The sequence below is a fragment of the Vigna umbellata genome, chromosome 1 (assembly GCF_029865625.1).
Source record: "Vigna umbellata cultivar VRB3 chromosome 1, Vumbellata_1.0, whole genome shotgun sequence".
In the NCBI taxonomy this organism is placed as follows: Eukaryota; Viridiplantae; Streptophyta; class Magnoliopsida; order Fabales; family Fabaceae; genus Vigna; species Vigna umbellata.
Genome location: NC_142165.1, coordinates 92,337,889 through 92,358,782, shown reverse-complemented (window position 1 = coordinate 92,358,782; position 20,894 = coordinate 92,337,889). Strand labels below are relative to the sequence as shown.

At 36.6% G+C, this 20,894-nt stretch overlaps 2 protein-coding genes across 3 annotated transcripts; both read right to left on the bottom strand.

The window, feature by feature from the left end:
• Nucleotides 1-204: 204 nt before the first annotated feature.
• FDC2 (2Fe-2S ferredoxin-like superfamily protein) lies at nt 205-11,707 on the bottom strand. Of its 2 annotated transcripts, none has more exons than XR_007028633.2 (6): nt 11,374-11,707; nt 11,094-11,157; nt 9,896-9,984; nt 8,810-8,932; nt 631-675; nt 205-538 (listed from the first exon to the last, which is right to left on the bottom strand). XR_007028633.2 is itself a non-coding variant. In XM_047311500.2 (6 exons), exons 1-6 carry the CDS (start codon nt 11,599-11,601, stop codon nt 494-496), a joined length of 540 nt encoding a protein of 179 aa, XP_047167456.1. In that variant the 5' UTR covers nt 11,602-11,676; the 3' UTR covers nt 205-493. The 2 variants fall into 2 exon arrangements, 1 of the variants encoding a protein (XP_047167456.1); XM_047311500.2 differs by having other exon boundaries at nt 8,864-8,932; nt 11,374-11,676.
• A 2,075-nt stretch (nt 11,708-13,782) lies between these two features.
• Nucleotides 13,783-20,094, bottom strand: LOC124836350 (AP-2 complex subunit mu). Its single transcript, XM_047311501.2, has 13 exons — nt 19,812-20,094; nt 19,470-19,647; nt 18,105-18,195; nt 17,110-17,204; nt 16,164-16,253; nt 16,041-16,089; nt 15,826-15,964; nt 15,484-15,600; nt 15,242-15,332; nt 15,010-15,152; nt 14,699-14,813; nt 14,254-14,298; nt 13,783-14,169 (listed from the first exon to the last, which is right to left on the bottom strand). Exons 1-13 carry the CDS (start codon nt 19,892-19,894, stop codon nt 14,089-14,091), a joined length of 1,317 nt encoding a protein of 438 aa, XP_047167457.1. The 5' UTR covers nt 19,895-20,094; the 3' UTR covers nt 13,783-14,088.
• Between the last annotated feature and the right edge of the window lie 800 nt (nt 20,095-20,894).

The following is a 20,894-nucleotide window of genomic DNA, read 5'->3' as shown; positions in this document are numbered from 1 at the left end:
TTCAATTTTCAAACCAAAATAGTAGTATCTAATGGAGATAAGGATGATGGTTCAAAAAATGCAAAAGCCTTTATCATTCTTGGGTTTGTAGGGTAACAAATGGAAGAGTGCTCGAGAGAGTGAAAAGAGAACATAGTAGTGAAAACCGTGCTAATCAATTGTATTTCGGATATCATTTTAATTCCTACCACATACAAACACATGTATTTCAAATGTCATTTTAATCTCCGCCTCATATTGATACACTTAACATGCCATGTTAACTTGTCTAACAGTATTTATTTGACAAGAGAAAATGATTGAACTAACTAAATCAACTATCTTCAATTTCAAACAAAAATTAGGGGCGATGCTTTATGTATATATATAGGGGGGGAGGGGTGAATAAACCAAGACAAGACTACAAAGTAGAAACATGAAAAAAAAGGGAGAAAAGAAGGGAAACCGAATATTCACATTCTTTGCTCCACTAATTGTCAGATATTTACATTGCTTACTCATCAGCCATGGCCAACTCCAAGGCATAGTCATCTCTTTCCTGTAAAAAGTTTCCAGGTTAAAAGTCACATGATCAGAGACAATGAGCCATATCAATTCAGGAAAAAAAGAAAAGTTACAAACAGAATTTACCACTGGTCCTCTGGCAAAATAACGTCCAAATTGAAGCCAATACACCTGCATGAGCCCGAGATTTATTAAACTCAATCAATATTAAATAAATAACAAATGATGTCAACAACAATATCCTTATTTCACAAATCCAATAAATGACAACAACCATGGCAACTTTATTTAGCCTCAAAAGCACTTTAGGAGAGCAAACTACACATTCTACAATTTGTTGAGATTGAGAATAAAAAAAAAAGGAAAAGAGGAATACAACACTAAATATTAGGGTTCTAGATTGATAGTGGTTATTGTGATGGGATACAAAATACTAACTAAAAGATCTGGTCACACTAACAATTAGGTTCCGTCCTAGTTATTACAAGTTCAAGCCTATACAACTAATTGAGATATTAAAAAATGTCCAGAGACAAGCAAGATGTCGTGAAACATTTTGTAGATATTCTAACACTTCCTCGCAGTTTAAGATTATTGAAAATAAACACTTCTAAGACAAAATAACAAAAATATAAAGTTCAACAAAACATAAAACTCAAGATGATAGAAGTACAAAAGAGATGAACGCTCACCTCAAGAAAGATTATTATATATCGAGAAAGAAAAGACTTCCTGGAAAGAGGCTCGGCACAAATATCCTAGCATGCTAAAGAATGAAATTCATTGCCCAAAGAAAAAAGGATGGAGTTCACTAACTTCCGTTACATTAGGTACTAGGGATCCAGAACATATACAAGTTTGTGTATCTTTCGAAATTATTTTAAGACCAACCCTCTGATACTTCTATCAATCTGGATAGAATATATCTATACTAAGTAAAGAAAATAAACACCATAGATAAATACGGAAAGAATTAGAAGCCTAAAAAGCATGTTACAATAGTTCCTAAATCAGAATAAATTACAAATTTACAATAACTCCTAATTGAATCTAATAATTGATGGGAATCAACGCTAATTTGTGCAAATCATATACTACAAGAAAGATTCTCCAAGTTCAAGAACAGAATTTGGTAGCTTCAATCATATCATGATAATTTTTTTGCCTCAAAACAACATTGATACAAACTATCAATCGGATTGGCCGATAACTAATCTCTGTAAAAGATTCTAGCGAGCCACCTTTAAAGGGGTCTAACTTCACCTCCCTATCATAATTTTTCAAGCAACAAAAAGACCAAGGGTCGAGCCTAAGATGTATCTTAAGTGATCCAAATCTAGTTCCAATTGGACCATCAACATGTCCTAAGTTAAGAAGATAATTTAAAAGACCCAATAAAATTGGAAAATAGATTCAAGAATTGAGTCAAAATTCAGAAACAACATTAAGTCACCATTGAAATGATAATAAATTGGAAAAGTCACCCTTGATATAATTCTCATGGAAAATAATCTATCAGTGAAATGAAGGTGAAAGACAGTGACCTAACAAACACCAACATCCAGGTCTAGCACATGTTATCATTCTCACTGTCCTCCTTATATGCCAAGATTAGAAAACCAACAACAATACCATGGCAGGGAAGAAATTCAGCAAAGATGACGATTTAATATGAACATACTCAATGAAAGAAAAAAAAAAAGTGAAAGTTAGCTGGACAATAAAATATGGTGAACCATGAGAGGATAGAACGGAAAAGATAAAAAATGGAAAAACCCTTGATTGTTGTAACTGGTGCACAACCAATAGACAGATAGAAAATAACCATAGAGATACGGACATCTCTGCAGTTGGTTCCATATTTTAGGACCTCAACATCAAGAAAATGGCAGGACTAGGTCACAAAGGATGAAACTACTTTAAATCATGTAATAATTATAGTATTGAGGAGCTTATAAATAATATATATACACACACACACACACACTATTCAGGATAATGCAATTTACACTGATACGAATACGATGCATTACCATGTGATACAGAAACCAACCCGAAGACCATTTTCATACTAATAATAACATCAAATACTAGTGAGTACAAGCTCTAGTCCATTGATATAATAACAACACTGCTTAAATACGATGAAAATGTGAAATAACTCCAAAGGTTGTTTACACGATTGATGATTTATTGATTCTATATCAAATAAAAAATATTCAATATTAAAAGGTACAGTACAGATAGTAAGACACATTTTATTGATATTCTAGTAATATCAAAATAAAAAGCCATCTCCCCATAGTGTCACAAGTGGAATTGAGGAGACGGCAAATATGTAAGAGAATGTTGAGGAAAATGAAACAGTTGTGCCAAATGGACAGATGGTAACTGATATGAAGGTAGGGGAAATAAAAAAGGAGCAGAAGACAGAATAACCAGTTCTAGTTTGCATGATTATGAGTAGGGTGGGAAGTGAGTCATGGGAGGTAGTTGAGGAGTGCTTGGATTTCTGTTTTTCATTCTCTTGTAGAACCTATTAGGTAAAAATGAACAATATGAACAATATAAAAGTAGAAGAACTCACAAACCTATTGTTTTGAAGTTTAGGATTGAAGGTGGTGCCTTAGTTTCTTATAAGGGTTTGTTCACTACTCATGATGTCAAATCTCCATAGTGTTTCCCCTCGAAGAACTTATAATTGGTATTAGAGCCTATGGTTCATGATGATCAACTCAAATGAGTATGATATATGTGAATTTCTTGTATCGAAAGTCTTTTGTTTCAAGAAAGAGTCTCATTTTCAAATGATGGTACAAAGTAATGTCCCATAAGAGGGAGGTGTAGCAATGTGAAAGGAAATCACACTTGAGAGGGCAACTGTTAGAAATTCAAGGTGAGTTGAAAATTTCACATTGTATAAAAATGAGTAAGATGAACAATATATAAATGGAATGACCCTGATAGGTTTCTTCTCAAGAAACCTTCACAAACAAACACAGACTACACCAAGCACACAATATAAACTGATGAATAACCTCCTCCTTTTATTAACAATAACCCAAAGTGCAGAATATCAGAAACAAAGAGAGCCTAACCTCCCCCACAGGATGATAATTCCTGTCAGAATTCACAATTAATCCAAAACTGTATAAAACGTTTATTCTAAACTATTTATATGAAGTTATTTCCCGCTCTTCCTAACTGCCAAGGCAGTTAGCCTATTCACGTTTCTTACGTCTCTCGTATACTTTCAACCTCCTAACATTACCCTCCTCTTTTTCAGCAACTTTGTCCTCAAAGTTGAAATCAGGATATTGATCTTGGATTGTGATCCTGTCTTCCCATGTTGCACCCTCTTTTCCTCCTTCTTGCCACTCCACCAGAACTTGCTCTAACAGCTCATCTCCTTGCTGTACTTGCCTGCTGTCCAGAATCCTCACAGGCCAGTATGTGGGGCCTTCTCCCTGCAGTTCAGAAGGCAATTCCTTCTCCACCGTCTTGTCACCTATTGCCTTTTTTAGTTGGGATACATGAAACACTGAGTGGATCCTAGCAGATTCTGGCAATCTGAGTCTAAAAGCCACTGCACCCACTTGTTGCACCACTTGAAACGGCCCAAAATACCGGGCTGACAGCTTTGGATGCAGTCTCACTGGCATGGAAGACTGCCTATGAGGTCTGATCTTAAGATAGACCCAATCATCCACCTTAATGTCTGTTGGCCTCCTCTTTTTATTCGCCTGTTGTGTCATCAAATCTTGTGCTCGAGTTAAATGAAACTTTAATTGCTTAAGTGCTTCATCCCTTGTTCTTAGCTCCTGAGCCACCGCCTCCACAGGTGTTTCTCCTGGTACAAATCTACTCAAAGATGGGGGAGCCCTGCCATAAACAGTTTCGAAAGGGGTGCATCTTGTTGCTCCTTGGTAACTGGTGTTATACCAGTACTCGGCCCAGGGTAGCATTGCTTTCCAGCTTCTTGGTTGTTCAGAGCAAAAACACCGTAAATAACCCTCCACAATCCGATTTAAAACTTCTGTTTGACCATCTGTTTCAGGGTGATAAGCTGTACTCATCCTGAGTTGGGTGCCCTGCATCTTAAACAGCTCCTTCCAGAACAAGCTGAGGAATAAGGGGTCCCTATCACTGACAATCGAAACTGGAATCCCATGCAATCTCACTATCTCTTTAACAAACACCTCGGCCACTGTCCGTGCTGTATAAGGGTGTTTGAGTGACAAAAAATGAGCATACTTACTCAAGCGATCAACCACCACTAATATTGCATCATAACCTTGTGATTTGGGCAGCTTCACAATAAAATCCATACTCACCTCTTCCCAAACAGCATGAGGTATAGGTAAGGGCTGTAACAACCCTTGAGGAGAAGCTGCCAAGTACTTGTGCTGTTGGCACACCAAGCATTCAGCAACAAAATCAGTAACGGACTTCTTCATTCCCACCCAATACAGAGATTGGGCCACCTTCCTGTAAGTTCTATAGACCCCTGAATGACCTCCTGTGTTGGTCACATGAAACTCAGCCAATAATTTGGGAATCCACACAGATTGGGCGGATATTACCAATCTTCCTTTGTAATGCAACCTGTCATGCTCTAACGTATAAGCCGTATGCGAATTTGGGTCCTTTTGAATTTCGGATATCACTTTTCTCAGCCCTTCATCTTGCTCCACTTCTTTGAGGACTTCTTGAAAGTCCTGCCAATATGGTCTAGCAATCATCTGCAGTTCCTTTTCTTCCCCACCTCTTTCTCCTCTTCTAGACAGGGCATCCGCCACCTTGTTAGTACTTCCCACCTTATACACAATCTCAAAATCATAGCCCAATAGTTTTGCTATCCAATTTTGTTGATTTTGAGTTGTTATTCTTTGATCGAGTAAATATTTTAGGCTCCGCTGGTCAGTATGTACAATAAACTTCTGTCCCAACAGGTATGGCCTCCAATGTTGAATAGCCATTACTAAAGCCATTAACTCTTTTTCATAGATTGATTTGCTTAAAGATTTATCTGATAGAGCCTTGCTGAAAAAGGCTATTGGTTTTTTTTTCTGAGTTAACACTGCTCCCACTCCTCCCCCAGAAGCATCACATTCTATATGAAAGGGTTGGGAAAAATCTGGTAATGTCAGCACCGGTGCAGATGTAACAGCTTCCTTCAGCCTTGTCATGGCAGCCGTGGCTTGATCAGACCATACAAAGTTACCCTTCTTCAACAACTCTGTTAATGGTTTTGCAATTTTTCCATACCCCTGTACAAAACGTCTGTAGTAGCCGGTTAAGCCAAGAAATCCCCTCAAAGCTTTTAGGCTCTTCGGTTCTTCCCACTCCAAGACAGCCTTAATTTTCTCTGGGTCCATCTCAACCCCTTCTTCTGAAATTTGATGCCCCAAGTATCTAATCTGTCTTCTCCCGAATTCACACTTCTTTTTATTGGCCGCCCATTCATTCTGCTGTAACCTATGCAGCACCAAACTCACTTGCTCCAGGTGGTCTTCCCAAGTAGAACTGTACACCAAAATATCGTCAAAGAAGACCAAAACAAACCTCCTTAGATATGGCTGTAGTAAACTATTCATGGCACTTTGAAACGTTGAAGGTGCGTTGGTGAGGCCAAAGGGCATCACTAAAAATTCGTAGTGGCCCTGATGTGTTCGGAACGCTGTTTTACACACATCCTCCTCTTCCATCCTAATTTGATGGTATCCCGCTTTTAGATCTATTTTTGAGAAATAGGTAGCCCCTCTCAACTCATCCAGGAGCTCTTCTATTACTGGAATGGGAAACTTATCTGGTATCGTTGCTCTGTTCAAGGCCCGGTAGTCCACACAAAACCGCCAGCTTCCATCTTTCTTCTTTACCAAAATAACGGGACTTGAATATGGGCTGATGCTTGGACGAATTAACCCTGCTTTCAACATATCAGCAACCTGTTTCTCAATTTCCTCTTTCAATAGATGCGGATAACGATAAGGTCGAACGTTTACAGGAGCTTCTCCTTCTTTAAGGGTGATGCGGTGCACCATATTTCTTTTTGGCGGTAGGCCACCCCTTTCTTGAAAAACACGGGAGTGTGAGTCCAGAATTTTCTCCATCTCTGCCTGTTGTTTCTCAGACAGTCCCTGACATACTACTGTATCCTCTTTCTTTTCCACGTGACCTAGGTCCCACACCAAGGTCCATGATTCCACCTCTGTAATTTTTAATAAAGACTTGGGCCCCACCACTCGTCTAGTCAAAGTGGGATCTCCTTTAATAATCACCTTCTCGTTGCCCTGTTTATACACCATAGTCATCTTCCCCCAGTTAAGCATTACTTCTCCTAACTTTGCCAACCATTCCACCCCTAATATGACATCCACACCTCCCAACTCAAACAAGTGAAACCTCTCTTCAACGTCGGTCCCCGCTAATGTAATCATTACCTTTTCACAGTACCCCCGTGTTCTCTTTCGGTGTCCATCACCCAGACTTACATTATATGGGGGTGTGTCCGTTATTGGCAACTTCAGCTCCTCCGCCAGTGCCCAACTAATAAAGTTGTGGCTGGCGCCACTGTCGATGAGTACTAGTACGCTTCTTTCTCCAATCCTCCCTACTAATTTCATTGTTTTGGGCTGCGTTATCCCCTCCGCCGAGCATGCCGACAATTCCATGGGTTTCTGGTCAACGTCGGTTATTTCTACATTATCATCTTCTTCCTCATCCTCCGCAAGGAGTACCACCCGTAAACTCTTCTCTGGACAGTGGTGTCCAGGGGCAAATGGACCCCCACAACGAAAACACCGTCCCTCTTCTTTTCTCTTCAAGAACTCCGGGTAGGGAAGATTCCTCACCAATCTTCCCCTGTTATCACTTCCCCCGACATTGCTAGATCTCACGCTGCCATTTGTCACGACGCCCTCTCTCCTCACTGAACCGACACTTTCCATTCCTCCTGGGCGATTCATGCTGGGTCTCGGAATTTCGTTACGCACTACCACCCCCATCGCTCGCGGCCCCGATTGATTGCTCTTGAACCCATTCCAACTTCCTCCTCTGGCTCTTCGTGCAGCGTCCTCGACATCCCTCGCGATTCTCATCGCCACCGTTAATTCTTGAGGATCGTGAATACGGACCTGTCCCTTAATATCCTCACGCAGACCAGCGAGAAAATACCCCAACATCTGCTCATCAGAAACACCCCGTGCTTGCCCCACCAGCATCTCAAATTCCCGGACATAATCCTCGATGGTTTCCTCCTGTCGCAGCGTTGCCAATCGTTCAAACACAGTTCCCCGATATCCGCCTCCAAAACGGCCGATCATGGCTGTTTTCAGGCCCTCCCACGAACGATTGGTAGCCTTCTCTCTCCAGAACTTGAACCAGTAACTCGCGCTACCCTCCATGCTTATGTAGGCGAGATCTACCTTCTCCTCTTCCGCCACTTTCTGAATATCAAAGAACCGTTCCGCTCGATTGATCCAACTGAGAGGTTCTACGCCTTCAAATGTGGGTAAGTCCACCTTCTTCCTCCAATTACTCTGTACCTCCGGTTGATCGCCGTTCCTTCTACCTCCATTTTCCTCCTCGCGCCTCCGCTGATTCCCATTTACGGATGCTTGACTTCCATCCGACTGCCCGTCGTTGTTATTCGTCTGAGCCCCCATCATTCTCATTAGTTGTTGCAAAATCTCTTCGTACAGCAGCGGACTCCTCCTTCATACCCTCCATCGTAATCTCCAGTGCCTCCAGTCTTCCTTCAGTGGTTACCTCCATTTTTTGGATTTTGCACTCAATTTGGGATCCGGCAGGTCGGACCAAATTGATAGGTTTCTTCTCAAGAAACCTTCACAAACAAACACAGACTACACCAAGCACACAATATAAACTGATGAATAACCTCCTCCTTTTATTAACAATAACCCAAAGTGCAGAATATCAGAAACAAAGAGAGCCTAACCTCCCCCACAGGATGATAATTCCTGTCAGAATTCACAATTAATCCAAAACTGTATAAAACGTTTATTCTAAACTATTTATATGAAGTTATTTCCCGCTCTTCCTAACTGCCAAGGCAGTTAGCCTATTCACGTTTCTTACGTCTCTCGTATACTTTCAACCTCCTAACAGACCCACAAACCTATTGTCTTAAGATTTTGGTTTAAGGTAGTGTCTTGGTCTTTTAGATGAGTTTGTTCGGAACTCGTTGGTGTCAAACATCTTATTTGAGTATTATAATGCTGAAGGTGGGGTTCTATATTTCAGCCTAAGAAATATTACACATGTTGATCAGAGTGGCATCTACCTCATGCACATATCGCAAAATGCTTCAAACTACAATTGTAGTCTTGCTCATTACCTCATCTTCATCTTGAGTTTCCACTTCAACATCAGACGTTGGGAAGCCCACACAAAGAAGTGCATAACCCTGAAATGCAATTAAAACTTCACATACTTGCCCAGCATAACAGTAAAAGACAGTGGAACCCATAAGCTTGAATATGTTCTGTTGTATGTATATGTATATGTATACACTTAAATATATTCATTTGTGGAAGGACTCTGGAATAGAAACACTGACCAAGAAAATAGAATGCAAACTATGCATTCAAACACTGCAGGAATATACTAGAAAGAAGAGTCAAATAGTTGTACTTCTAAGTTTTAACTTAACTCTTATTTTGACTAAAGTCAATCTCGTTGTTCTTAACATTACAGGAATGAACCAAAAAAGTAGTATTTTGTATTTTTTTTATTTTGCTTTTCTGAAAATTGTAGTTCAAATATTTGTCCAGGTTAATATATAAAAAATCCCATTAATAGAATGATTTGTGTAGGTACAGTGTTTCATTGTTAGTAATTAAAGTTGATTTTTATTTTGGTCATGAATCAAAATTACAAGTTATGAAAATAGTTGAAGAAAAATAGTCTATACTAGTTCAGTGCATTGAGACTGAAAAAAGATAAAACCTTCAAAATCTTCTTCTTTTCTAAGGGAAGAGGGTAAAAGCTATTCACATGTCTTTGGGTGCTGGCATCTGAAAACTTGACAAGCATATTGGTTCTAAACTAACAACTTACAACATACAATAGAGATATGTTGAGAAAACTTACATTAATAATCTGTCTTGAGAGGTACAGCTTGTTGCTATTTAAATACTACTATAGTTGGTTAAATTTAAAGAATTATAGTAGTCTATCGTAATAAGTTGAAAAATCATGATTCATGTCCAACATTTTCTTTTACCCTTAATAAAATAAGGATGGAAAATGCTGATTATTGGGTATACCATGTGAAATTTGTGCTTTGGTACTTAACAGGTCGAAATTACCAATTCAAGTATGTAATTAAAAAAATCATAAACATGGAATATAGATGAGCTACACGTGCCTTCTCTTTCAACTCGGCAGATATCCCAAGCGCCTCTGGTTGTCTAATCTGTCCATTCTTTATACGTACAGCACAGCTAGTACAACAACCTGCAACAAAAGGTTTTAAAGAAGCAAACTTGATCAGGAAGCAAGAAATAGCATCACAAATCCAACAGATTTCAATCACGATGGCAATAGAAACAGCAGAGAGAACAAGTGTCAAAATTCATTGCAATCATCTACAAAGACAAACTTCACCAGATTTAAACAATTACCATATTTTCTTTGCTCCCAATAAGAGGAAAACAAAACATCACACTGGTTTAAAGTCAATAAAACTCATGAAAAAACGGAATCTAACATCAGCAATGACCACCGGTAATAATATAGATGGAAAAACCAAATTTAATAGGTTTGTAAAATTCTTTCCATGACTTCCTACCAAAGGTTAAGGAACTATTTGGACAAGTTTCTCCATAAACACTTTAAAAAATTAAGAAAAATCAGTTTCCTCATAAAGTAAGATTAGTTTTATGCATATCCTAATGTAAAAACTCTTTCATATGGTTCCTCCAAATTGAAATTTTTAACTTATGCGTAAGTTAATTTTAACTTGTAGAAAAATCTGTTACATTTTTTTCTTGTTTCTCTCTTGGATAAATGTTTATGAAGAAGTTCATGGACCCTAACACGCACTTACAGATTTATTTGGAACTACTTTGAAAAGTATATCATCTCCCAAAGGTTATGGTAAATATGTCAAATTTGGCACTAATTAAATCTCTATTTTACATGACTGAGTTGCGCAGATCATAAACATACTCAAGATAATGAAACGCCGTCAAATGCTAAATGGTGAAATATTAACACTAAGATAACTAGAGAAATCCATCGCCGAAGAACGTCAATACATGTGCAATGAAGCACCAAAAATACAATATAACATATGGATGAATGAGTGTGCAAGTGTGAATTTTCTATTGGGATTTCTGTGTAGATTTTTTACAAAAAGCAGAGGAGATACATTATGCAGAATTTAATTCCTGTATTCTGAGTGTAACTCAAACCTGAAATACTAACAATATACTAATCCTAACATTTAAATTTAAACAGCATCCTAAAAAAATTATCCATTTTCAAACTACCGGCACAGTTTCAACATTCTCCTGGGTGAGAAAATAACTGAAAAATAAAAACAAATTGGATAAAAGAAGTACCGTGCCTGCAGGCGAACGGAAGGGTAATATTCTGGGACTCAGCAGTGTGCAATATATACTGGTCCTGCATTTCATCAAGCATAGTAACAATCACATGTAAATTTTCAAAATACAAAAAAGAAGGATCGCTAATTTCTTTGTTATATCACAAACAAAAATCAATATTCGATAATATAAAAAGAGAACAAGATAACGTATTAATAGCAAGCAGCTAAAACAGAGAATGGAAAATAAGGAGGTTATAACATCGATGAAAATGATGGACTGCGAAAGATGGTACCTCAGGTACGACAAACTCGTGAACGACTCCTCTCTGCCTGTCGTGGACTGTGACCTTATGAGTGGGAGCATCAACAGACGGAAATTGGAAATCGATTCCACCGGTCCGCACAACCGCTGTCTGGAGCTCCGCCGCCACCGTGGTGGCTCTGCGGCGGATATTGGAAGGGAATGATTGTTGTTGCTTGGGAAGTGGAATGATGGGAATCGGAAGAAGGGGAAGTGCCATCTTTTTCTTCTTCTTAGAGGTGACGCAGCACTCACAGACAGAGTGACGGGATAACGTGAGAGAGTGGGAGTGAGGTGAGGAACCAAACGGTCGTTCTCCACCAACCGTTAGATTTTCTTCCAACTAAAACTCTACACGTGTACTGTCATCAAGACTCTCCATGGGCTTTCAATGAACTAAGTATTTAATGGTGTTATTGTAATCGAATTAAGATTTATTAGACAACAGTTGAATAATATTTTAAAATCTTAATATAAAAGTGCATTAAATAAAATTACATAAAAATAAAAATATTATAGCATATGACACTCATAGTATTTTTTTTAAAATTATATAATTCACCCAATCCAATTAGTTAAATACAAATAAAAATTGGATACACTTTTAATCGTGACAAATTTTTATTACGTGTAAATATCAAAAGTCCCTATTTTTATTACATTCAGCTATTTAAAAATTCCTTGTTCAGCCTTGCCTTTACCAATGATTTAAAATAAAATAGTGGACCTTTTTTATAATTAATTACATTCAGTTCATCAACCGAAAACAACCCATCCATGTCCCAAATCACAAACCTGATTAGTGAAATAAATGAACCAAATTTCCGTAGGAGTGGTCAATCATTATTCAAAATTGATTGACCAATATTTTTTTAAAATTCCAGTTGTTTGTTTCAAAATTGGAATTATGCTTGTCTGGCTTTCCTAAGTCATCAGAAAACGGAAACCTTGGCTATAATATACTTCTCAATCACTGATTTGAAACTAAACTAGACATTTTCTAGTCAACCCAGTTTCAATATTCTAGTTCGGCGTTGTTTTAAACTATTTTACTTCAAAATCTAACATCTGTCTGTCTTGTACGCAGTTGGCCTTGGCTGCTCTGCGCAATGCAAATGCAGTCCATAAAGTTATTTACTTTGATAGGTACTTATTACTTTATGATTCTTCCACTTGGTCTTTTCCCTTTTGTTGTTACAAGGTCAATAACAAAATGGCCTCGTGGAGTATGATATTGTAGGATATTCTTGACCTGAATTTGTGTATTGCTTAAACTAGCGCTTAATTGTAGTTATCTTAGGAGCATTTTTTTCCCGTCAGAGTTCCATGCATACAATGTCCGAACTTTCCGAATCACTGAATGCTATCGATTCTTGGGTAATCCTTATTCTGATGTTTTTCATTGAACTGAGCAACTGATATTTGATTCCAAATTTCTTCTGTTTAACATGGACCATTGGGGCCTTGGTTACTATAAATAGATGCAGATTAGCAAATACGAGAGTGTCCTTCTAAAAAGGTAAAAAAAAAAAAACATATTGACCGTAAACTGACGTATTGTTGGGGTTGTAGCTCTCATTTACGTAAAACTTCCAATTAACAAAGTACTATATAGGGAAAATTTTGTGTGATATAATAACTTTGTGTTTTGGTTTACAGGCGAAAGAAACGGGAGAAGAAATTGAAGACCAAGTCTGAGAAGAGCTCAAAAGAAGCAAAATGTTCCATGCCATCTCCTGTATAGCTATATATATATATATATATATATATATTCATCTCATATAGTTGGCAATTTGGTTTTTCATTTGGACATGAAGGATAAAATATTCTATTAACCGACAGATAACGTTTGCCTGATCCTAGATACAAGAGCGTACAGTGGCCAAGGAATCTTTTGAAAACTGCTTCTGCTGGATCACTACGAGTCTGATTTTTTTGCTTAATTTGTGTCCCTCATTGTCATTCGTGTGACTTGTTTGTGACTAAATAATGTCATTCATACTCCCGTAATCTCACCTCTTTCAAACAATCTAGTCTACCGCTTTGTTTTAACCGAACTGAAAATAATTTTAAAGTTACTCAAAATGTAATTCTTCCAGTTGCTTAAAGTTAAGAATAACAGTGCGGAATCCGAGCGAGAAAGGATTCAGATTAAAGAAAGACTATATAGAAATTTTTAAAAAAAGTTAATGAACAGGATTTTAGGAAACTTAATTTTTGTCCTCTTTTAATTCGCTTCTTCTGCGAAAATTAAGTTATTTTCATGCTAAACTCTAACCCCGTATTCGTATGATGAAATCTAAGAGAACTTCTTCCTGGACAAAGAAACCGTTAGTTTACCATTTCATTGGTCATTTCCTTGCAATATTAAGCACATAAAATCCTAAAATCAACTCCAAGATGAAATAATGTAATTAACCACCACTCAATAAAATTCTCATTACAATAAATCAATATTATAAAAAATATAACAAAATACAAAGAGTGCGAGAGAACACAATCAATTTTAGGTTCCAATAACAAGCTGGCCTTTTGGAACAAACATATTAAAACTGATTTTCACACAAAGAATCATACCGACAACACCTTGAGTAAGGCCTGAACTTTCATTACATCATAATAGTTGATAAGAAACTTTGAAAACTTGCCTAAACTGCGCCTTATTTCGGATTTTGCTTTAATCTCCACCCAGCAACGCCAATTGTGTCTAGCACCTAATCTCGTAGGATCCTGCTTTTGTAATATAACGAACCCACTCAACGGTATTGTACCCGCTCTTCTCCCACACCTGCAGGGAGTAAATAAAGAAGATAGAGCCACGTAGTTGTGAGAGGATGCACGAAAAAATAGTAGGGAAGGTCGGGATGGATACCTTGAGGAAACGGACACGTAAACCAGATGCTGTGAACATGGGAACCTGTCTCAAGAGAAAAAGTACGTATAAGGCAAAGTTTCGAAAGACGGCTCCAGAAGTGAATATGATAAATTTCTCCAAAATTTAAGCCAACGGCGGAGGATCAAGCATGGCCAAAAGGAGGGAGGGTTAAAAGGAAATTTAAAACAAATAAATGGTTATTTTAAATCCACGCAGTTGGACAACATCTGGCGAAGGAATGTGATTGTAATTCAGCGTCTAATTGCCATAATTTCTTCCAAGAGACAGACAAAAGCGGACCCTTTATTTTGTTTAGAATCAGAAATATTATGACAAGGATAAACCAAAATCACAAGATGCCAAAGTTGACAAAATTAAAATTAAAAGCAACATTTAAACTAAAGAAATTATTGAAACAACCACTAGTGATGGAACAACACACCTGAAACTCCATCTGAATTGGTGGTCTAGTCCAAGATTTCTTTTCTGTTGTTGTGGAAATAAGTTCAACCTCTGCACTTAAGGTTGACTCAGTTTGCCCAGGGAATTTTCTAATCCTATAAATAAAGATAAAGCAAGCAATAATGATATTAGAATGGCAAGTCTATTATGATGAAAATGAAAAACACTAAAAACTAAAATATAAAAGGAAAAAGAGTGGGAGGGGAGAATAATGAATGATACCAACCAACCAATAACTTTAAAAATAATTGGAATTATTGTTCAAATAATAAGCAAAATGAAGACACTTACTTCCAGACCAAAGAGTCAATAGAGGCATTGTATTTTGCTCGGCCAGATGTAACTGTGAAATTTGTTTTTGCTGTTTGTTTTGGCACAGGAATCTTTACTACAACCCCAAGTGCAAACATTTTTGCACCAAACACACTCTTTACCTGAAAAACATGTACTGAAAAAATAAATGAACAAGTGAAGGATAGCATATCATCAAGAAAATGAATATCCAACATGAAAATTTACAAACCTTAACGTTCACTTCTATGCGTGATCGACCAAGTTCCTTGATGGTAGGCAATACTTTAAAAGGAAGATTAACTCCCTCAGTTATACGATACCTGCATAAATATAATTGTATTTGCTGATATTACGTTAATGGTTAAACAAGCTAAGTTTGAATGACAGACAGAATTAAAAACAATAAAGAGCATATTGCTGTTAATTTAAGAAATTAGATAGCAATAGATAGGATTGAAAGAAAAAACCTACTTCATTAGTTCAAATTCACCATCAGGTGGTACAAAACTAACGGTCTTCTCTGAGTTGAACCTTGTCAGATTCACACATTGATGGAAAGTTACATCATCAAGCTCGATACTTTTACCACTGCAACATAGATTTGTTTTTGAGAGGGGGGTAAAATACACTTTCTGTTAGGAAGTTACGTGTAACACTTTCTAAATACAGCATACAGAATTGGTACTATAAAGGGAAAACAAGAAAACAGGCACCCCATGTAATATTCAATGCTAACATCAGGAGAACCTAAAGAAACGTGTTTGAATTGGCGATATTTAAAGCATAAAAAAAATAAAGGCAACTGAAGGCTACCTTTTAGCAGGACGTGATTTAAGTTGTGCTTCTTTCTCAAGACCAATCTTGTCATTCAAACCCAACTTTAAATCAGGCATTCCAGAAAGAAAGCATTTCATAAGAATCTTCCCAGTGACATCACATCGCAGAACACTACCTAAATTCACAAACTAGTCAGAGGGCAGGCAATATAGCAAATACCAATATGGAGAAAAATGAAATTCACAGCCTACCTTTTGAAGACATAAGAAGATTTACACTTTCAACAATATCCAGGAAGACCTGCAACAGGCCAATGTTACAACAGCACAAGCTATGTGGCAATAATTGTATGTAAACAATAGATGCCACGGTACCTCGTTCTTTTTGTATACAAGACCCTCTCTCCGCCACCCAACAGCACCAGTAACTTGTAAAGTTGCATTTGGAACAGGCCTGTCTGAGGGCTTTTATTTGATGTACAAAGAATATAGCAAGCAAAGGATTTAATGGAACACAATCAACCGGGTAAACATATTGGGTTAAAAGTAAAAATATACATATAGATAAACATTGCACAAAACAGTAAAACAAGAGTAATCTGAATTGATACCAGCTTTATGGACAGAAGTTAAAATTTTGCATCATAATTTTTTTGTTATTATAATAATTACACCTGACCTCAGTCCATTGGTATAACTCCAGCCTCATCAATCAGGAACGGTGAAGAAAAAGGTGAACTTTTAGTATAAGAAAACAGTTTATTTGCTCCTTACAAATATGAAGCAATTACAAAACATTTTAAAGTCTGCAAAAATATTAACTTGAGTGATATGCTTTTAGAAAAAACAAGCACATCATGACAGAATAAACATTCCACTTGAGGAGACATATGCCAGAGACAGATTAGCATTAAGTACCAACACAGAACAGATCAATATAATCTATTAAATTCCCAAACAAAGGTCGACAATCTGATCATCAACTTAAGCAGCCAACCGATAGATTGGAATTTGGCCAGAGGCAATTCTCTGTTCACGGTTGGAAGAACAGAGGTGGTGCATTTCCATCTTTTTCAACTATAACATCAAGGTAATGACAAGAGAAGTAGAGAAGTTTCAAAAAGGGAATATATTGCTGATATGGAGCAAATATCTTGCATATCAGTTAATGTTTTGGTATTTCCATACATTTGTATATCTATATGGTGTTCTCTGTATTTTTTGCTGCTTTGTCAATATATCCATGTTTTCTCCTATCATATTCATATCTGTGGCCTTACTTCATAGTAGCTACTAGCAACAACAGTGTTAACTGGCTAACCTTGGATGAAAATGGGGAACGCACTCCTTCCTGTGTGATATAAAGCTTTAAGATCTCTGGTGAAAGATTTTGTGGGTAACCAAAGTCCATAATTTCTGCAAAAACCAGTAGTTAATAACCATTCGCCAATTTAATGACATGTATCTTTTTCTATATCACAGAATTTACTCTGGCATTCAATACTGAACAAATTTTGACTTGGCAAAATATATTTGTTTATCGTTTCAATAATGTAGAATAAACCCACAATGCAACACATGTATATCACAGAATTTACTCTGGCATTTAACACTGAACAGATTTTGACTAGGCAAAATATATTTGTTTATCATTTCAATAATATAAAATAGATCCACAACGCAACACATCTAATAGTTATCAAGCAAGAGCGTAATGAGAGTTGCACATGCACAACCACAATCAAGACCATGTTCACTACAATTCAAAAGAAAAACCTAGTTTATTGTTTATATGCCCACTAATTTTCATTGAGCTCATGGCAATCATTTTGATCAAGATGTTAGAACTTTGAGACCAATATAATGAACATAGAGTTTGCCAATGGCATTGAGATAAAGGAACCCTATGTATCCTTTCCTTTGTTTACTTGCATCATCGCCAATAGCCAACATACATAAATGTGACTTCTTTTGTATTCACACCAGCTAAAAGTATGGTTATTTCAGTTATCTGCATAATCTAATTTGTATTTCAATGAAAACAATATCATTAAAATATATTCGAATAACTAAGATGCACAATAATAATACAAAAGCATCTACCTCTTCTGAATAATTACCAAAATTGACATGTATTACTCCTCACTTAAACAAACTTGCGATGTAACTTTGCTACAATATACTCTTATAGTTTCTAAAAGTTTAAAAAATACAGCAAACTAAAACCCCAGCGCTGAGTTTCAAGTCTAAAATATAACACACAGTACACAAAAATATCAAGGCAAGACTGATTGATTCTCTGTATAAATTACATACCATCTAGGAGCTCATAAATGAGTACAAAATTATTGCGAATTGCATCCTCGTCAAAAGCTCCACCAAAATAAGATCGGAATAATGCAACAGCCTGTAAAGAAAAAAAGTACAATTATCAACCACCGCAAAGCAAAAATGATATTTTTTAATTACAACAGGATGTAAACCTTTTAGAGAAACCACTCAAAGTGATCTATATAAGGTGTTAAAGAAAATTTGGCTTCTCCAATGTTGTCAATTGATCAAAGGGACCCCGAAGAAGAGAGATAGGGATTGAGTGATTAATTTGTTAGCAGATTGAAATCTTAAGTCACTCTCTTAATGGCATTTGAAAGAGTTTTGTTACTACTCTGATTAATGATCATAAGATAATATCTCCTAGACTTAATAATAGGTCAATTGGCAAATAAACTCAGCATTCCTGAAATCAATCCAAAGATAAACAGCTACAAATTAACAAATACATAAAATTACTTTATAGCTCTGTACTGACTCTCTCTTCTGGCCAGAAATTATATCCAATAAGTTAAACTGAAATTTATATCAGAAATTCTACTAGGATATCTGCATCAGTGTTATATACTATTCCGAGGTCTGTGTCATTTGACCTTAACATCCATGATTCGTTCTCACCCTTTCTTATTAGTTGAAAATTTCCATGATGTGACGATAGGATGGGATGTCATAAAAGCATTGTTAAAATAAATGCCAGTGTTATATTAAATATATTTTGCAATATAGACTACGACGAAGGTCAATTGTAAAGAGAAGGAATTTCAATTAGTCAACTGCCCTGAATAGAAGGCCACTCAAATTATCACAATTAATGCATACAACCAGCATATCCAGAATCTAACTACTAATCTGTTGCTGCCTACAATATAAAACTAAAAGGTCACAAGCACCAGGTATATGTGAAAACTACAAGACAGAGAACATAGTGATTCAAGAAATAAAATCATTGGTATCACAAAAAATCCCTCTGTTTAGATGCTTCAGCCAAAAAATAAATGCTGTCAAACCCTAACTGATCTTTGTGACCCCTAGTACTTATACAAATCTCAAGTGCAGTCTGACATGGGTCATCATTTATCCATGCTCCTCCACTAAATTCATGGAAGCTTACAGCCCTCTTTTCAATCATCCATACATCATAACTTGTGCTAACTATTAGAATTTAGAAGGTTCCTCTCATCTTGTTCACTCAGTGTAGAAGCTAACACCAAACAATCATTTAGAAAACGTTAACAACAATCAAAACATCAATAATTACAAGCTAAATAGGAGAAAGTCCTGAACAAGCAGCACCCCAACAAAGCCTTCATTTCAGATATAGGTGAATTACAGGCAGAGGTAGCTGAGTACCTCAACAACAAACTTGAAAGCGCAAGCCACATTGGCATTGTTGCTGACAACAATGACAATGTAGACATTGCTGATCCTCATGTAAAAGAAAGAGCATCCACCAATCTGCCTCACAGGGCAAGTACCAAGCTCCTTCGTTTGCATAATATGAGTCCTAAAAGCATCCACCATATTTCCCCTGCAATAAGATCACCAATCAACCCTAGCTAAGTCAACTCTTTCAAATACGAAACTATGATATAATCGATGCATACAATTCAACAAGCTGCGATCGAAAGGCGTAGTAACAGTTGAAGAAAAATCCTATGTACGAATCTGAGAGAAAAGTGGAAGCAAGAGTACCCAACATCGTCGCGATAGAGGCGGTTGATGAGAACGTCGCCACGGAGGTTGAGGAAGTATATGGCGGAAGCGGCAACCGGCATCTCCGGTCCACTTTATCTGAAGATCGATGGAGACTAACGAATACAGTGGTTTTACGCTGGCGGATCTGTGGTTTCGTGAGAGAGAGGCAGAGAGAGCAGATACCAACGGAAGGCAAGGTCGCCGATTTGGTGAATTGGACTAGTTCGAACAAGGGAGGAGACAGAGGGTGAATTTGACAATTCAGAATTGCTTAATGTGAATTGAAAATTGAAAAAAAAAAAACGCACACACATAAAAACAAAAGAAATATGTAAAAAATTGGAAAAAATAAATTAAAAAGTAACACTGAAAATTTAAGTTAATTATATTTTAAGTTACAATACATCAGTTTTAGGCTTTCTTCACTTAAATAGATTTTGAAAAGAATAATTGAGGAGATTTGAGAGATTTGAAAGTAAATTTTTTTATTTTTTATTTGGATAGATTTGGAGGTAAGTGAGAGTGAATTTGGAAGTAAAGTTTGTGACAATTAGTGTAGGATTTGATTGATTTGACAGATTAAAAAAATTTAACTTACAAATTCACCCTCACTTACCTCTAAATTTACTCAAATAAACCACAACAAAAATTATCTTGAAATTCTCTCAAATCCCTTGAATCACTCTCTCTCAAATTCATTCAAGTGAACAAAGTCTTACGCCGTGTTCTTTTGAGTGGATTTGAGAGGATTTGAAGATAAATTTTTTTGTCGTTTATTTGAGTGAATTTAGAGGTAAATGAGAGTAAATTTGGAAATAAAATTTGTGAGAATTAGTATGGAATTGTATTGACGTGACAAATTAAAAAAATTTATTTCCAAATTCACTCTCATTTACCTCCAAATTCACTCAAATAAACGACAAAAAAATTTATTTTCAAATCCTCTCAAATCAACTCCCTCAAATCCACTCAAAAGAACAGGGCCTTAGTGTTTTAGGTTAGGATAATAATACTTTAACAACATTCTTTTGATAATATTTTAACATTATTTACTTATTATTTTGTGATTGATCTAAAATT